Raw genomic sequence first — 13,698 nt, 5'->3', positions numbered from 1 at the left:
AAGCACATGAAAGGTTTCGAATGACGGGATATTTTGATCTATTCGATCTTTTTCTGTTGGCAGGCCAGATCTTCATGCACGCGTGCACGGCCGGCCGTACGGCGCGTCGACGCGCGCGCGACGTACGTAAATCTACGTCATCCGACAACCTTGCAGTATGCATGACATAATAATAATTATAATGCAGCCAACAGCGCACGTGCAGTCGTGCAAGCTGAGCTTGAACTTTTTATTTGTGGTTTTCAGTGGTTTTCAGACTTCATGAACTTTAGCTCACTTTAGTTCCTGACTACCTGAGTGTCCTTCGCTGCTTTCGTGGCAAGGAAGTCATCCTGTGGCACCTTCCAGGCCTCGCTTTGTGTATCAAACCGTGTCTACTTGAAGTATGATGGCTGCTTCAATATTGTATGCTGCTGTCCTGTTATCCTTTGCCGCTTCGGCATGGGGCTATGCGAGCAAAGCGAACATCACAGCTGGCACCTTATTGGTGTTTTCATGCAATGGTTCTACCAATGGCTCTGCTCCAGCTGTCATGCTGTTCTTCAAGGACATCAAATACGTGACGGGAAACTCATCAAACATTAGCTTGGCTACTTCTGGAGAGCCGCGATCAGAGCTGGTTGGATGTGATACACACACGACGGCCAATGGCACAGGTCTAGTTGCCTCAGTAACTATGAATGGCAGCAGCAGCTCCAGTGAGAAGCAAAATTTGACGTTTGACTTTCACTTTCGTCGCACTAATGGCAGACTGAGTCCCAAGACAGCTTCCAGCACAAACAGCTCCTTCTATTGGGAACTAGCAACGATTGTTGCCAAAGATGGCAGCGAGTCGACGTGCTTTCTGCCTAAGGATGAGAACGACTGGGTTATTGCACCGCGTAATTTCTCATTTAGTTGCCAGCCTCAGCGTCTGTGGGTGCCGCTCAATGTTGAGAAAAGCTGGAGAACACGTCAAGGTCACAACCCCTTCAACGGCACGTGCACCAGTGTCAACTCATCCAGTGTTGTCCTCAATGTTACTGGCTTGCAAGTACAGGCCTTTTCATTTTCCAAAGGCACCGTTCGCTTTGACGACTCAGTCGACTGTGTTGGCTACTTCAGTGGTCCCACTCTGATGGGACTGATCATTGGATTCTTCTTACTCTCCATTGTACTCATCGTATCTCTCATCTTCTTAGCAACGCACACACCCAGCTTTCTGCCACATGCTACAAGCCGTCCGCTCGTTATCAGCTAGAGGGAAAAGCAGACTCTTTTGTCGGTCCGATTTGGGGCCTGCAGCTCAACATGCAGCCAGTGATATGCTTGGTCAGCGATGGCCAGCATTGCTGCATGTAAGCTGGTGTGTGAACGACCATGCAGTGCACTTGACCAGGTGCAGGTTCGAGCCACGGTGTGCATCCTTGACACATGTATACCAGAACATGTGTAGAACATGGCGGTCATACTCTGCCAGTACTGCTACATGTACGGATAGCTGCTGCAGTATTGTTGACGCCGACATATTTTTCCCCGGTGCGGTTCAGCTCTTCGAATTCTCCACTGCAGGTTTATTTTAAGCCATACCCTACTGGTTGGTACGCCAGCTGGCTGCTTTTTGTGATACCAGCTCATGCAATGTACTCCTCGCCCTCATGACGGTGACCTACATGGCACTCCCTGTGCTACCGATGCGCAGTTCCAGGCACGTACACGTCTATTTTGCCACATGTTATCTGTGTACATGTACACACGTCTATTCTCTGTACCATTTCATGTCGGTATTGTGCTCTGCAGAGGTGCTACGGTACCTTTTCTCTGATGTGCCGGGTCAGTGATTTACTTTAGAATTCATTTCTTCAACTTGGAGCCTAGGCTTTTTCCCCCGGCCTAAATGCCTAGGCTGATATTTTACATTTTTTATAGAAAGTTTCTTGGTCTGATTTTTAACCTATAGCTCGAGCCTTGCCTCTTGCCAGTCTAATAGCCAGTCACGTAAGCTGAAAAAGCTTGAGAATGGCGTAATACCCTCACCCCCCCCCCCCCTCTCTTTTAGCCTCTTTCATTTCACTTTTTTTGCACTTCAGTCTTTACAGCTGTACATGACTGGACATGTACTGTACAATACATGATAATACAAGCCTTGCTTGATATTATGATAATGAATTATGATAGTCTAACATGTTTGAAGATGATAGCAGGTACCAAAGCCTAGGCGGGTGAGTGGGCCTGTGGAGAGTGTGGCCAGAAGATCTGGAGACTACATGGTCGAGTAGTTGTAATGTTACATGTTTGAAGGACAGCAGGTACCAGAGGCAGCGGACACACTGTGTGGAGAACAGTGTTCCTGACTGCAACCATGATAAACTAGGCTACAATGAGTTGGTAGAGTCCCGGCCTTGCCACCGTCCGAACCGTCTACGGTGTCAAGCCCCGGTATTCGTGGGGGGGGGGGGGGGGAGGGGGTCCGAAACTCCTTGATTTGTGCAGGAGACCTTCAATCTGCAACCTACATGACGATTGTACAATCATGTAGATCTACATGGATCATGATTGTATTCATTGGTTTGAGGGAAAGACACAAACATGCCATGTACTACATGTAGTACTTTGTCCATCCTTTCTCCGTCCGCATCCTTCTGTTGTGTCTGTGCGTCCTGAGTAATGAATGAATAACGGCCAGGAGAGTACAGATACCTGTACAACGAACAGAAGAATGAGAGGAGTTTCGGACTCCCGCCCCCCTTGGGCTTGACCCAAGTTACAGTTCGGATGGTTGTCTCATCTTCTGGCCGCGCTCCCCAGTCCCCACTCCTCCAGAATCATGATGAATGGATGATCTTTGGCATGACCTTGCATTGTACTACTACATGTATTACTGAGTATTTGTACTATTAGTAATTACTAATTACTACCAAGAGTTCATAACCATGATAGCCCCCAGGGCTACAAGTAGGGGGTTATGAACTCTTGGTACTACCGGGTAAGTAATATTTTAATATTTTATCGTCTGGCTTTGCTGCTTGTGCACGTGAGTCGTCGTTATCCTCAACTACAAGTACAACCATGACAACTGGCTCAACCAGTTACCTCGCCTGGGGCCACAACCTCACATTTCCAGTTCTTCCATATCTTCACAATGAATGGTTGTTGTTTGCTCGGGCGTTAGGGCTGTAGTTGCTGCTGCTGTGTATCCGATGACGGTTCATTGGGGCGCGCAAAGAGAAGCAGCAGCGGGTATTACAGAAAAAACAATCGCTAGCTTCTGAACAGAATCACTGATAGCGTCTCAAATGATATTCGTTTCTGTCCTACTGTAGTTAGTATCGCCAGGGTAATACCGGTAGTAGTGAATGGTTACTACACTACTATACTAGTACTTGCTTCTCCAGCCATCATCTATCACCAGCGCTACCATCCCTACGGTATCAGCAAGATGTAGACCGCTTAGGCGCTATAGGAATACTGAAGTGAAGACCAGTTCAGCATGTCTCGTGAACTTCACGTACGTTCTTCTCCTTACCTGCTCAGTGCTGCCAAATTTAATTATCTTGTTCAAAATCGGACACTGTTCCGCGCAGTCTGACATCCTATAAAAATGGGGAATGTGAAGGCTTGTGTGGTATGGTTTCCTCCATATTACATATCCCTGATACACGTACACACACTGTAGCAGTACTGTCGGGCGCCGAAGAACGTATCGCCGAAGAATAAACAGGCTAGAATCTCACTAAGTGCAGCATAGCGATATATAAGCGGTGACTCCATGGCGCATAGACTGTCTCAAAATACTCACACATGAAACAGGTGACCTGTTAGGTGTGAATTACCTCTGCTGTTTCTCATTCTGGTTTCTGTTATTGCGCAACTGCTATTGCTACAGGTGAGTGTGATCGCAGATCCGCTGTTGTCGGAGGAAACAAGAACCGAACTGAAGCACCTACACGACTTATTCCTGGGTTTGACCGGTTCTGCTGTGCAGCGGTGAGGCGTTATACACAGTGTCAGATTGGTACTTCGCTAGCACGCATACACACATACACACATACACACACACTTGCTGCAAATAGTGCTCAACACCTCAAAATGGGCAGAGCGTACTGTTCTGCCTTTTCTGTGGTTAACAGGTATGTATACTTCAAATAGAAATATATGAACCCTGGAACCAACAAAGGTGGCAGGTACCAGGCGCGTGCGCCGGTGCCCTTCAAGGGCGGGGGGGGGGTCCGGGGGCCTCCCCGGGGGGAAAATGTTCAAAAAATGAAGCAAAATCCTGCATTTTGAGCGAAAAAAAAAGGGGGGTTCCGGGCACCCAGGAACCCATACGGGGCACGCGCCTGGGTACAACATTACACCTTCAAGTAGCCGAGCCCATAGGCAACAGACCCAACATACACACACACACACGCGCATGCACGCACACACACACACCCACCCACAATGTTCTCTGCATCATGTTTGCAGTGACTCTGCACGATGCCTGCATGATGCCTGTTTGGTTCTCAGCTTTTTTGAAATCCAACCCCATGAAGCAGCATGTTGTGATTCTCAGAGGTTTTGAAATCCAACCCCATGAAGCAGCATGTTGTGATTCTCAGAGGTTTTGAAATCCAACCCCATGAATCAGCATGTTGTGATTCTCAGAGGTTTTGAAATCCAACCCCATGAAGCAGCATGTTGTGATTCTCAGAGGTTTTGAAATCCAACCCCATGAAGCACCTTCGAAGCTGCATGTTGTGATTCTCAGAGGTTTTGAAATCCAACCCATGAAGCAGCATGTTGTGATTCTCAGAGGTTTTGAAATCCAACCCCATGAAGCATCGTGCTGTGTTGTTGCTGATGGCTGTGCTGTAGGCAGAAGGTTCTCCAGAGTGGGCCGCAAGGCAATGCACTCACCACATCGCTAGTGTCTCGTCTTCTAGACTGGGTACATGAAGAGGATGCGGTGTGCGGTATGCTGGACAAAGCTATCCACCAGTACTGTGCTGATGTCGGCGATGAACGCCATGCTGCTCTCATGGGAGTACTGGCTACGCGGTAAGGGCCTTCGTCCGAAATGAGTGAACGCACAGGAAATGAATGCCTGTATTAAAGTGGTAACTGATCCTCCTCCCCCTCCCCCCCCCCCCTCCATGTAGGAACACTGGTGTACAATGTACTTCTATGGTCAAATCCGTCCTCAGTGATCACCCTAGGGCAGGGCCGTAGCAGGCGGTCCGGCAGGTCCGGCAGCTGCCGGACCAATATTCGACCAAGAAAACAAAAAAAAACAAAACAAAAACAAAAAACGGGACCTCACAGATGTGAGCAGCTCAGGATGTCCACCCGGTACCATTGATGAGGATGTGTGCAATAAGTAGCATAGAGGTAGTACAGTCCGTATCGCCTATAAGGTTGGCGGCTATAGTAATATACCGGATATAGTGATCAATTTCTCAAATTCATTTTCATTTACCATAACTAAGTATACACAGTTATCGCGTATAGTAATAATCGTCTATAGTAATATATCGCCTATAGTGATCAAATTCATATTTCAAAAGACCTTTATTACACTATTTTTGCGTCGGTTATAGTGATTGATGTGAAATCAAGCGATGTCAGAGAAGAACAGGGTGTTACTTCTTCGTGAAGAACTTGTCCAGTGAGTGTGGTGAGTTTTGCTTGTACAAGTTGCCAAAATATGCCTCCATCATGAGGAAATGCTGATTTTGTGTGTCCGGAGCTACAGCCAGCTACATGACATTGTACATGTATGTAATGCGTATGGGCACGGCGCGCTGAGTCATTTGACACCCCACTTGCATACATTGCATGCAGTATCGGTCATAGTAATATATCGCTTATAGTGATAAAATGCTCAAAATCAAACACCAACGCTATAGGCGATACTGACTGTACATACATGTAGTAGTGCCGGTAGTAGACCTACATGTACATGTCATCACTTTCAGGAGTATGACTCTGCTGAAGGTCATGTGGACAGTCATGCCTGTGAATGTTCCTACACTGTACTTCCTGAAATGTATTGATTCTTTTCTTCTTCCAATTCTTTCTAGATAGGGTTTGTACCAAAGATATTCCATTGCAATATCCTTTCTCCTCCTCCAAAGGTCCACTTTGGTTCTTTTATCACATGCATTTAGATACGGTTGATATGCCTTCATAGGCTTCAACAAGTTCTGTTTGGACGGACACAACATGCTGATGCCCTTTTTCCTGACTCATGCCGAACGTCCTTCTTTCTTTTCTCGCCCTATGTCACTCTGCATGGTCACGATTACATGCATGTACATGTACATGTACAATGTATGTACAATCATGTACATTTTGTACATGTACCGGCATATGTATGAGTATGGGCTGGGGGGGGGGGGGGGGGGGAGGAGGAGCATCGAAGTCGGATCTTGCCGGACCAACCAAAATGGGGCTGCTACGGGCCTGTAGGGTATGCGGGTAAGTTACGTGTATGCAGAAACTAGTGTTTTTATAGATACTTGAAGTATTTGCTACTTCTGAGGCAACGTATGGTCTCAAAGTTCGAACAGAGGGGTACCAAGAGCTTGTTGCTCTGAACAAGTTGAAAATGGCTTTCAAGGAAGACTAACCATGCAGCCGCATACACACTCCTGTGCATTCTCCCATCCGATTTTGTGGTGTGTGTGTGTGTGTGTGTGTGTGTGTGTGTGCGTTCTATTTGAAGTATACATACCTGTTAACCATGGACTGCTTCTGGCTATATTAACTCTTGTGTAATCAATGGTGCTAGTGAAGCTTATATCAGATCCACTCTGATTTAGCCACCCACACTAGTACCAAGTATTACCTTCACTGGGGGCAGGGTACCTGCAGTTGGATCCCGGGACGGATACCCTGATGCTGTCAATCCTTTTCTGCGCCTTGTCCTCACCCACTTACTGAGGTGTGGTGAGCCCATAAGTGGGATCATTTCATGTCCACCCTAGTTCGGGGATTTCAGGGTGGTGTCGGCCGTTGGGTGGTTCAATGGCCAATTGAGTCATCTTTCCAAGATTCCTTTTGAGTCTCTCTCCCCTCTCCCGGGGAGACCCACGTGACCAGTTTTGGCAGTGAGCAAGTACAAGTACAAGTGTGTGTGCGTGTGTGTGTGTGTGTGTGTGTGTGTGTGTGTTTGTTTACAGTCTGGTGCTGAGCTTCAGTGAGCTTGATATTCCTGCATGCATTGCATCGTGTATTCTCGTTCAATTCGGTCGCCAGCTGGAAGAGTATCTGCTGTCACCATCATGTGAATGCCGTGTGCGACTTGACCTGAGCAATACGGACATGCTGCTGAATCTGGTCAACACTGCACTGAGCAGTGTGCACGCGTGCGGGTTTGGTGGTGACGAAAGGCAGGCACTGTGTCGGAACCTGTTGAAGGTGAGCTTGGACACTCGCACGTTGTGGACTGCCAGTACAAAGGCATCTCCTGCCATGTTTGGCTTGCAACTCTGCGAGACCTGGTGTTTGTCATGCACCTACTGTATTTTCCAGGATTTGACGAGCACTGAAGTACAATGTGCATTCCCAACGTGACCAACAGCCGAGCCTCTCACTCTCATTTGATCCTTTTATCCTCAAACCATCCCCAATATTGTGTGGGCACGGGAATTTGGGTCCAAAATGACAATGCATCTTAAGTTAAAAGTGTGCATTGTAACAGTCTTGGTATGCAGCATTTGGTGAGTGTCACTGAGTGATGCAAGTCCTCGCCAGGCTACATTCTTCGGAATTGAATGAACATACTCGTACATGACCCGGAATGGAAACATTGGAAATATGTGCCGCAAACCTGCTTTATATCTTTGCTCCACTTTCAGGTGTTTTTCATGTGCCAAGCAGACCTGCAGCCTCAGTGCCCAGAGACGAGTTTACTCCAGGACACACAGCAGCGAATACATGTGCTGGCGTTTGAAGACAACCCATGTGGCAGCACCGTGTACCCGGGCCTGTTGGTATCGTCCTCCAGCATCGTTCCCCGCGGTATGGAGAGCACCGAGCAGGTCAGGGCACTGGCAAAGTGGCACCACACGCGCAGTCGTCAGCTCGGCATCAATCATCGACTGAATGTGGTCACTGTCAGTGTGTCGCTCGCAGCTGATGCACAAGGTGAGCAAGTGGTTCTCATACCAGCGCATACGCAAGCAAAATAGCAGCTATAACTTTAGCAAAAATATTGGCCTATGTGCTTGTAGCGGAGCAGCTCTAATATCACAACTGGACAAAAACAGGAGCGGACATAAAATCACGTTCTCTGTTGGCACGCTCTTGATACGACATCTTTGAAGACTGCATGTGTTTCAAGCAAACACGCCATCAAACAATCCACCTACCAATAACTGGCCGATAGCTCGAAATACCAGATTATAAACTCGGCAGAAATCGCACAGAAACACCACGGTCTGGGCAGGAAGCTGGAGACCTCGGGCACGTCTGTCGCTATCTTTTCTCCACAGTTGTGGCACACAGTAGTCCCTTCATCTAGCAGGTAAAAGTAGCTAACCTCATGCTGATTGATGTTCTGCCTGCTAACCCAAAGATTGCTTCCAGTGACATTCCCAATTTGCTCTTCCCTAGACCTTTGTGAGCAACCTGGTTTGGGTTTTAGAGCTCAGTGCAAGGTTCAACGGTACTGAAAATTTGTTTGTTACACTCTCAGCGGCCTCTTTCTTGTGTTGCTACCATGGACGTATGTTTGCAGATCTGACAGCAGGCATTGGCCTGGAGGTGTGTGATGCTGCAGGCAGTGCCAGTGGCATGCTGGAGTCCGGAGCGGTGCATTACCTGCTTGCCTGGGCTGCGCAGCTGACTAAGTTGGATGTGTGTGTGGTGTTGTGCCAGCGCTGCATTCACCCTATGCTCAAACAGTTCTTCCTTGAACAGGTAGGGCACCCGGCCCCTTCGGCTGTCATGCTGTCTTCGGGATGGCCGATGATCACATGACATCATTATTGTGACTGTTGGGTGTAGTTCAAGTTGTCACTATTGCTAACATAATCATTCCTTAGCCCACGTGCACATGCCCAGACCTGCGTTCACACGTCCGCACACATACGCACGCGTGTGCATGTACATACCCACCTTTATGTGCACAACCGGGTAGCAGCAACATAAATTGCCATAGTCGCAGTCCAGTTCTCACAGGACAGATCACCCCACGCACGTGTGCATGCAGTGTATTCTTACCATTGGGATCTGTGCGTCTCTCTTTCAGGGCATCCTGGCTGTCGATCGCCTGGGAGCGGAGCTATTCTCGCTGGCTTGCTGGCTGACTGGTGGCCCGGAAATAACCAGTATTCAGCAGAGTGTAGGACATGGCAGTGTTGGCAAGCTAGCCTTCATAGAGCACATTTCTGTTCACGATGCAGGGTAAGCGACTGACTGCTACGGTAGTGAAATGTATCGTGTATGTGTGCAACCAGACTTTTTTTGTTTTACCAAAATGGGTTGTAATTCATAACGGTTCTGTATGACATTTCACACAGTTTCATTGTAACAAAATGAGTTGTTTGCCTACTTGTAGGTACTTGAACACTAACCACTGCTCAAGGTGTTGGCAACACTGGTCAACACTCAGTTGTGCAATGATCATAAAGATAGTCAAAATGAGCACACTTTAATCAACTATTTCTGATCGATTTTGTGAATTTGCAGTGCAACTGAGCGGTGGTTAGTTACCACGGGGGCGTCAGAACCGGTGCGGCAGGTCCGGCCAAAGCCACACCAATAATTTCGTCTTGTGACTTTTGAAGCAATAAAATATGGGCTATTTGGGCCCGATTTCCTTAAAAAATTTCCCGGGGGGGGGGGGAGGGGAGGGGACCCCCACCTACTCATGCGCCCGCACTAATGTCGAATACCTTCCTACGCTCCCGTACCAACAACCCATTTTTGTTACAATGAAACCGCGTGAAACGTCATTCAGAACCGTTCTGAATGAATCTCTACTATACCTAATAATGGTAATACTGTGCACAACACTTGACCTGGCGTGCTTCCCAAAGCCTGTCACGACAAGTTCAAGCCTTTGAGTAACCAGTACAAAGAGTGCATGACCCTCCAGAGTGTGCGAGTGTGCAACTCCTGCCTATGTGGTCTGCCGGCGACAGCAGAACTTCACATCACACAACGAGCCTGTATACATTAAACTGAGTTTGCCGGCACCCTGTGCATAACAGCTACAGGGTTTTACCAGGTATTTTGCGATTCCCTGGTTTGTACGCAACCCTGATTTGAGCATAACTCTCGGAGGTGGTTCGGTTGTACTCTTCGCCAGCATATTGCTTTTGAACCACGCACATCGCTGGATAGAGGTTTTAGAGTTTTAGAGTTGCAAACTCTAGGAGGTTATGTACTCTTGCCAGTACCCATGGCGGCTATCTTCTGCTCCTGTAGATTCTGGCATTTGACCGGTGTGCCGAGTGACACGTCAGTTGCTACTCTAGTGCTGGTCTCTCCCATGACTACAGCAGCACTTGCGGACCTGAGGCAGTGCTGCAAATCTATCTGTGAGTGACCGTGCGAATTGTCTTGATCCAACGTGCCATGTACTTCAGTAAAAAAGAGAATGTTTTACGTCACACGGGCGAGGGGGGAGGGGGCAATAGCCCCTCGTGAAAAATTTCGTGAATTTCAATTGGATATTGTAGGTTCTCCTTGTCCCAATGGCTTCGGATTTTCGCCATTGTATTACTAAGGCCATACGCTATTGGATTCCGCAACAGATAGTGGGGTTGGTTTTGGGCTGGAGTTCCACTTTAGTGAGCGTTTAGACTACAGTAGGATCCGGAGTTCCCATTTTGTAAGCCGTTGACTTTTAGCAGGGTTTTAGGTAGAGAACGTACTGTGTGACGTGTGCCATTTATACCATTCATGGGTATCTCTTTTCCTGGTACTGTTTTCAGGGAGGATGCTTGATGGCAGCTTTAGCAGTCAATGTGTTCTGTACGGAGGTGGCTGTACGGAGTGGCATCTTCTACAGTACATCGCGCGCATGGTGAGTCATAAACACACGCAGCACATGTCGGCCCGGAGAGAGGCGCCGATCTGGAGCCCCATTTGACCTTTCCTTCAATCTTGGATTTTACAATGTCATCCTGCTGCCATGGCGCTGACGGATAGAAGATATACTACTATAGGAATATACTGGATTAGCAGCGACAACATTCAAATAACACTACTATAACCACCAATCATCATTCCACCACAGACAACACTAGAAGGGCACCCGCCTATTGCAGTACGTCTGGGCCAAGAAGGATGAAGGGAAGGCATGCAGAATTCAATGGGCTGTCCATCGCAAAGCAGTGGCCTACAGCAACAAAAGGTGCAACTTATGCCCGTCAGAAAAATTTGCGATCGCGCATACACCCAAGCACCTCTCTCTCAACAAGAGGAGTGAACTTGTGTCAAAGTGTCGCTACGAGAATAAGTACTACCTTCGGAACTTCAAACCATCCACAGGCATCACCTAATCAAGTAGCAGACAACAAGCTCCAGTGTGTGTCACTTGAAGTAGTATCTTTCCCCACTGCTGTCATACACACCTTTCAAAGTCATGCTGTGATGCAATCTTTCACAACTGCTGTCATTTACACTGTTTGCTTTGTGGGTATATAAACCAGTATCCAGAGTTACTCATTACTGTTTTCTCATGATCGCTTAGTGCATGAAACGCTGAGTTAAAACACTTTTTCCGTCCTCATATTATTGCTTGATAGAAGACATAGTATAGCGGTTACGCGAATGATTTCATGGGGGCGAGTCAGCGGAACCGCTTATGGGCGCTACAAGCATACAGCGGAACCGCTTATGGGCGCTACAAGCATACAGCGGAGCCGCTTATGGGCGCTACAAGCATACAGCGGAACCGCTGATGGGCGCTACAAGCATACAGCGGAAGCGCTGATGGGCGCTATGTATGCGTCATGAGTCGCTAGTGCAGCGCTGTGCCATGACCTTGCCAAAGCATCTCAACTGATGATGTAAGCGCATAACGTCTATTCTTCAAGGCTAACCTTGCTTCAACTAATCAAATGAGCAATATGGAGACAAGACCTTTATTACAGCAATGAATAGGATTAGAGTGAGGCGGACATCGAGTGTAGCAAGTGCAGCAATTGGAAAATTATTAAATGGGTCAAGAAATTTCTTTATCAATTTTCATGAGACAATCATAAGGGACATCTGTCTAAATAATGAAAATTAGGTGCGAAGTGTGAATGATAAGCTTGTTTTGATTTTCCCTGTGCAGGCTAGCAAGCCGTCTGCAGATGATCTGGCTGATCTCAAGTCCACACCAGGTAAGAGCAAGCAAAGGCAACGTCAGACTAGAGAGTGACGGTATGGCCCAGTGCATTTGTTGACCTTTCTCTTCTTTTTGTGCCTATACCAGGCTGCTCAGTATCTTGTTTCTGTGTCCTTCTCTGCTTCTCTGCTTCTCTGCTGTATACGTTTACTCTCAGGCCAGTACAAGAGGTGTCTGGAAACTTTCCTTCAGTGCCTACTGCATCTGATCTCTGTGCAGACACCTGCGCAGTGCAGCCTTGCGCATTGGCCGAACGATGCGAGTCACGTGTTCAGGCTACGTCATGATGATGTCATGGCTGAACGAGATGATGTCGCTCGGAATCATTGGACTAGGGTTAGATGCAACTGTGGTGCCGTAGCAAGGACCCTTACAGACTTGCTTGTTGTGGATTGTGTGTCGGATGTATGGACTAGTGCCAGCCACATCGCGGCATCAAACGGGAAAGTAGATGATACACGTTACAGGGACTTGCTGGTAACCCAGCCGAATGGAGTAGCAGGTAGTTCACCACCTGCTCAGACTCATCCTGGTGTTGTTAATGCTAGCGGTGGTGCTAGTAGTATTGGTGAAGGTACTGCTCCGTTTCCTACGCCATTTGAACAAGTACTTCCCATGCGACCTACATGCGCTGAGTGGGACTATTTCTCCGGAAAAGTTGCCATGCTGAGGTCTAGCATTGACATTGCAGCTGCAACTGTGCGCATTGGCACTATAGTGCAGGAGTTGTAATAATGCCGTACATATTATTCACACATTTTGAAGACTATTAAATTTTATTGAGTGAGATTTTGCTATTTTAAAACCAACAAGCTGTTGTCCCGTGTCGTCACACCTCACTCAGCTCTCACTCAGCTCTCACTTCCCACCGCCGCCGGACAGTGCATGCACACCGCTGAAATAGCCAGAAATGCTATTGGTTAGAACAAGAGTTCATAACCCCCAGGGGTTATGAACTCTTGGTTAGAATCATCTGCTTCCGAAAGTTGATTGATTTGCAGTGCTCAAACGGATGGACGTTGGCGGTATATTACCGTATCTATTTTTCATTGCTTCTCAGTTTCATCTCCACGACAATTGAAGTTGTAGAAGGCATTGACACTCCATTTTTTTTGTTCAGTGTCTACATTATTCTAGAGGCGCTAGAGTCATGTCAGACTGATTATTTTGATGATGAGCAGCATTGGCTCACAGCACCCAATGCAGTGTTCTGATCCTGGACTTCCACAAATCTGCCAGCCATGCTTGCACATCCTGTGCAGGCTCGCTTGAGTGCACAGCTTGGTGGCTTTCGGACTGATTGCTTGGGCCGGCCGGGGCTGTGGATGGGTCCAAGTATGAAATGAACATGTTCGTTTCAGGGACGACGAAAAAATGTTTGCGACGACCCA

At 47.6% G+C, this 13,698-nt stretch overlaps 1 protein-coding gene across 1 annotated transcript; it reads left to right on the top strand.

Moving 5' to 3' along the window:
- The first annotated feature begins 3,119 nt into the window (after nt 1-3,119).
- Nucleotides 3,120-13,508, top strand: LOC135813916 (molecular chaperone MKKS-like). The gene is made up of 11 exons (XM_065326943.1): nt 3,120-3,487; nt 3,866-3,966; nt 4,837-5,019; nt 7,143-7,380; nt 7,821-8,109; nt 8,702-8,883; nt 9,215-9,369; nt 10,396-10,508; nt 10,905-10,996; nt 12,254-12,302; nt 12,465-13,508. Exons 1-11 carry the CDS (start codon nt 3,470-3,472, stop codon nt 13,037-13,039), a joined length of 1,995 nt encoding a protein of 664 aa, XP_065183015.1. The 5' UTR covers nt 3,120-3,469; the 3' UTR covers nt 13,040-13,508.
- Nucleotides 13,509-13,698: the final 190 nt, after the last annotated feature.

This window comes from Sycon ciliatum, chromosome 4, assembly GCF_964019385.1.
Source record: "Sycon ciliatum chromosome 4, ocSycCili1.1, whole genome shotgun sequence".
Lineage (NCBI taxonomy): Eukaryota > Metazoa > Porifera > Calcarea > Leucosolenida > Sycettidae > Sycon > Sycon ciliatum.
The sequence above is the reverse complement of the archived record's forward strand: the minus strand, read 5'-3'. Positions and strand labels throughout refer to the sequence as shown.

What these genes read in the sequence shown, in the direction of transcription:
- LOC135813916 (XM_065326943.1), top strand. An exon ending in GCTCGCAGCTGATGCACAAG is followed by an intron (nt 8,110 to 8,701) that starts GTGAGCAAGTGG and finishes GTATGTTTGCAG; the next exon opens with ATCTGACAGCAGGCATTGGC. An exon ending in TACAGTACATCGCGCGCATG is followed by an intron (nt 10,997 to 12,253) that starts GTGAGTCATAAA and finishes TTCCCTGTGCAG; the next exon opens with GCTAGCAAGCCGTCTGCAGA.